Below are 4,433 nucleotides of genomic sequence, written 5' to 3' on the forward strand. Positions count from 1 at the left end.
TTTGTTTTTAAAATAAAATTTTGATTTTATTTTGAACAAAAAATACAAAATTTCAGTTATTGAAAAAAAGTAAAAAATTTTCAATTTGTTTTCAAATGAAATTTCGAACTGTTAAAGGTTGTGTAAGTGTGTTTGTGGTTAGATTGGGGTATTGGTTTTTAATTAACAATTTTAATAAGGGTTTGGGGGCAGGGTTTTTAATAACAATTTCAAATTTAACATTTATAACATTTATTTAGAAGGAATGTGTGTTTTTTTCTATTTAATTTTGTTTAAGTTTTAACATTTTACACAAATACTTTTAAACTATTGTCTAAGTTTGCCGGTTTACTGTTTTCAGTTTTCTGTTTTTTTTTCATTCAAAATTCCATTTAAATACAAATTAATTATTTTTTCACTTTTTTTTAATAATAAAAAAAAATATTCTCCAATTTTCTAATAAAAACTTAGAAAACAAAAACATTATCTTTTTCTTTACAAGTTTAACTTAAACAAAATATCTTAAATGAGTAGAGTAGAGTTTGTTTGACTTAAAATTAAGCAAAAATAATTATTAAATTAATTAAAACAGTACCAAGTACTTGTTACTTTAATTTCATTAAAATCCTTCAATATTTCCTTCTCAAAACTTTTCAATTCCTCATTTGTTAATATATAAAAAATCTACAAAATAGTTTCTTTTAATTTGTTTTTTTTCCTTAAAACTCTATTTTTTTATATAAAAAAATTAATGCTAATTTAGCTTATTCACAATTGCAAAATCAATTATGACCATCGCTAACAAAAAAAAAATCTCCTGTGTTTACTTAGGCGTCTTATTACTCTTTGGCTTTAACGTTGTTGTTGTTATTTTATATTCTCAATTTACCAGCCCTCATTGGCTGCTGCTGGTCACAGACTGGTGGTGGCCGTAAATCCCTGACGTCTTTTTAAAACTCTTGACTTGTGTAATTCTCCTTTGTGACAGGGCACTACGGTGCCCTGATTAATGGCCATGGTTTTTTGATTATAGCTATTATTGCCGATAAGTGTGCCCAACATTTTACTAACGGAAAATTTACGATTTTGTTTTTGTGGCCGTGCCTTTGAATCGATTATAAGCTTCTCGAATGCTTTATATAAAGTGGGTGTATACTCGGCTACAGAAACTTCACAGAAGCCAATCGAATGGGCAGCCGCTAAAGCAGCACCTTCTTTTTCCTGGACCTAAAATGACAACAGTAAAGAAAATATTATTTAATTAGTTGATTTTCTATTTCTTTAATTTAAACATTAAATTTATTTATTAATAATTTATTACTCATTTAAAATTTTATTTAATCAATTACAATTTTTTTATTATTATTTACTAAATCAATTACAAAATTCTAAATTAAACTAAATTCCCCTATAAAAATAAATCATCAACAAATCTTTAGTAAATAAATATTTACCAAATGCCATTTTAAAAATAAATTCAAATTCAAAAACAACTGGAAATAATTGATAAATATTTACAATAACAACAGACAAAATAAAGGACAATGAAAATAGCTAATAAATTGCAATTGTTTATATTTTGAAAATAAATTGTTGTTTAAATTATATAAAAAATGTATCTTTAAACATACTTTCGAATTAAAAATGAAAAACAAATCAACATTTTAAATTTGAAGTCTGTTGGGTAAAAGTTTTGTATTTGAAATACATAGCTGATATCTTATTAGAATAGAACTAGCACAGAACTAGAACAGAACTAGAACAGAACTAGAACAGAACTAGAACAGAACTAGAACAGAACTAGAACAGAACTAGAACAGAACTAGAACAGAACTAGAACAGAACTAGAACAGAACTAGAACAGAACTAGAACAGAACTAGAACAGAACTAGAACAGAACTAGAACAGAACTAGAACAGAACTAGAACAGAACTAGAACAGAACTAGAACAGAACTAGAACAGGACTAGAACAGGACTAAAACAAAACTAGAACTGAACTAGAACTAAATTAGAACTAAACTAGAACTGAACTAGAACTGAACTAGAACTGAACTAGAACTGAACTAGAACTGAACTAGAACTGAACTAGAACTGAACTAGAACTGAACTAGAACTGAACTAGAACTGAACTAGAACTGAACTAGAACTGAACTAGAACTGAACTAGAACTGAACTAGAACTGAACTAGAACTGAACTAGAACTGAACTAGAACTGAACTAGAACTGAACTAGAACTGAACTAGAACTGAACTAGAACTTAACAAGAACTGAACTAGAACTTAACAAGAACTAAACTAGAACTGAAGTGAAAATTGTTGAAAGTTTGTCGCTCTTATTTTAAAATTTTAAATTTTTTTCAAAATTACCCTCGAAATTTTTCAATAAACTTATTTTATTAAGATTTTTATCAAATAAATATGTAAAAAATCTTCTTAAATTTTGTTTATTTAATTTATTATTAGTCATTTTAATGACTATTCCAAGAAAATAGTGGTCTTTCCTAATAACTAAAGCCAAGAGAAAAGAAAATCGTATAAAAATTCCCCAAAGTAAACAGAGCAGACCACCTTAAAACTAAAGTAAAATAAGGGGATTAATTTTTGAAATATTAGATAGAAATTGTTTAAAATTGTTGGAAAAAATCTTGTGCAATCTTAAATATTAGACATTAACCTTCAATTAATTATTGTTTTACTTAAAAAAGAGGCAAAAAAACATTAAAATGCTATAAAATTAAAAAGAAAAAAAAACAAATAAATAAATGGAATTAAAACAGAAACTGTAACAACCTTGAGATATATATTTTACCTCTAGACATCTTAAAAGATAAGCTGTTTCAGGTGTGTTAAATAATTTTGTTTATAAAGAAAACATTAAGTGGTTTTTTGAAGGATTTTTCTTAGCCCTTAAGGGGGCTGGGACTTGTCTCTCTGGTTGGGGAAATGATTATAAATTATGAAAATATTTATCGAATTAAAGAAAAAAAATATTGAAAAATGTCGTTGAACTTGTGGTTGCGCTCCAATTATTTTGAGAAGAAAACAACAGCGCCATTTACCCCGAATTATTTTCATAAAAAAATATTTATTAAATAATTTTGTTTAATTTTTCATTAGTCAACTGCAAAGTAGTTTATATGAGCGGATAAACTGGTGCCACTTATTTCCTCCTTGAGACTTAAGACGCGTGGTATTTTAAATAAAAAAAATAAATAAAATTAAAAACAAAATAGCAAAATATATTTCATTTTATTTACGAAAAAAAGAGATATTGAAAATGACTTTTAGCTTTTAAAATGTGTAAGACATTGAGATATTAATTTGTTGTTGCTTTTTACATTAATTTATCTAATAAATTATGAAAATAATAAATAAAATTCCAAAAAAAAAACTAAAAACAAATGAATTAGAACAATTAAATATAAATGAAATTTCAAAATGTTTTATTTAATTAAATTAAAAAAATTAAAAAAAATTCAATTGTTAAGAGAGAAAAATACATATTCATACGTTATCATAGAAATTTATTGCAAATATCTAAATGAACTTGTAGCTTTCTAAAACTGCTATAGAAAAAAATGACAAATGGCTGCCAATATGGCGGTCATTTGTCTTTAAGAAAAAAAAAAAGATCGAAATGCTTCAATAAACACATCAATAATTTAATATGCGAGGTAAATTATTCAAATTTGACAAGATATTATTGAAATTACTACTAAATACATTTAACTTTTGAAATTTCAAATAAATATTGAAAGTATGTCATTAACTATTGTTTTTCAAAACTAAAAAATTCTTGAATTTTGCAATGACCTAAATGTACAATATTTCAAATAAGAGGATTTGTTAACGGATAGAAAGTAAAAACCTAAATAAATTTCGACAAAAAAATTGTCAAGCTAATAAACTTTAAAATAAACAAAATATTTTTGTGAAATAAATCATAAATAATCGTTTAAGTATAAAAATTAATCCCACACTATTGGAAATTTATAAAAAAAGAAAGAATTTTTTTTATTAAATAAATTTCTTTTTTCAGTTTTTTATTGGCTCATAAAGACTTAAGTCGCCATGATTAAAAATATCTCGATTATAGACAACAATTTATTGGATGAAATTAAATTTTAAAATAGCGAAAAGAAATATTTTATGGAATACAAATATATTGAAAAGTATTCAAGAAAAAGTAATAAAAAATACCATATCACAGTCATAACTATATACGATAATATAGCAGATTATAGATAAAGTCCTGACTATAAGCGATACTAATGTTCATACTATATATAACAGAACTAGAACATAACGGAATTAGAACTAGAACAGAACTAGAACAGTAGTTCTGTTCAGAACTAGAAAAGAACTAGAACAGAACTAGAACAGAACTAGAACAGAACTAGAACAGAACTAGAACAGAACTAGAACAGAACTAGAACAGAACTAGAACAGAACTA

The 4,433-nt window shown here is 25.2% G+C and overlaps 1 protein-coding gene across 1 annotated transcript in view; it reads right to left on the reverse strand.

Moving 5' to 3' along the window:
• Positions 1 to 476: 476 nt before the first annotated feature.
• The window catches only part of LOC111679852 (ras-related and estrogen-regulated growth inhibitor-like protein), a 27,834-nt gene continuing 23,877 nt past the window's right edge, over positions 477 to 4,433 (reverse strand). Inside the window, exon 5 of the mRNA XM_046956530.1 lies at positions 477 to 1,206. Within this exon, the coding sequence (XP_046812486.1) occupies positions 892 to 1,206 (315 nt within the window). The 3' untranslated portion in view covers positions 477 to 891. The remainder of the gene's footprint in view (positions 1,207 to 4,433) is intronic.

Source organism: Lucilia cuprina, chromosome 2, assembly GCF_022045245.1.
Source record: "Lucilia cuprina isolate Lc7/37 chromosome 2, ASM2204524v1, whole genome shotgun sequence".
Taxonomy (NCBI): Eukaryota; Metazoa; Arthropoda; class Insecta; order Diptera; family Calliphoridae; genus Lucilia; species Lucilia cuprina.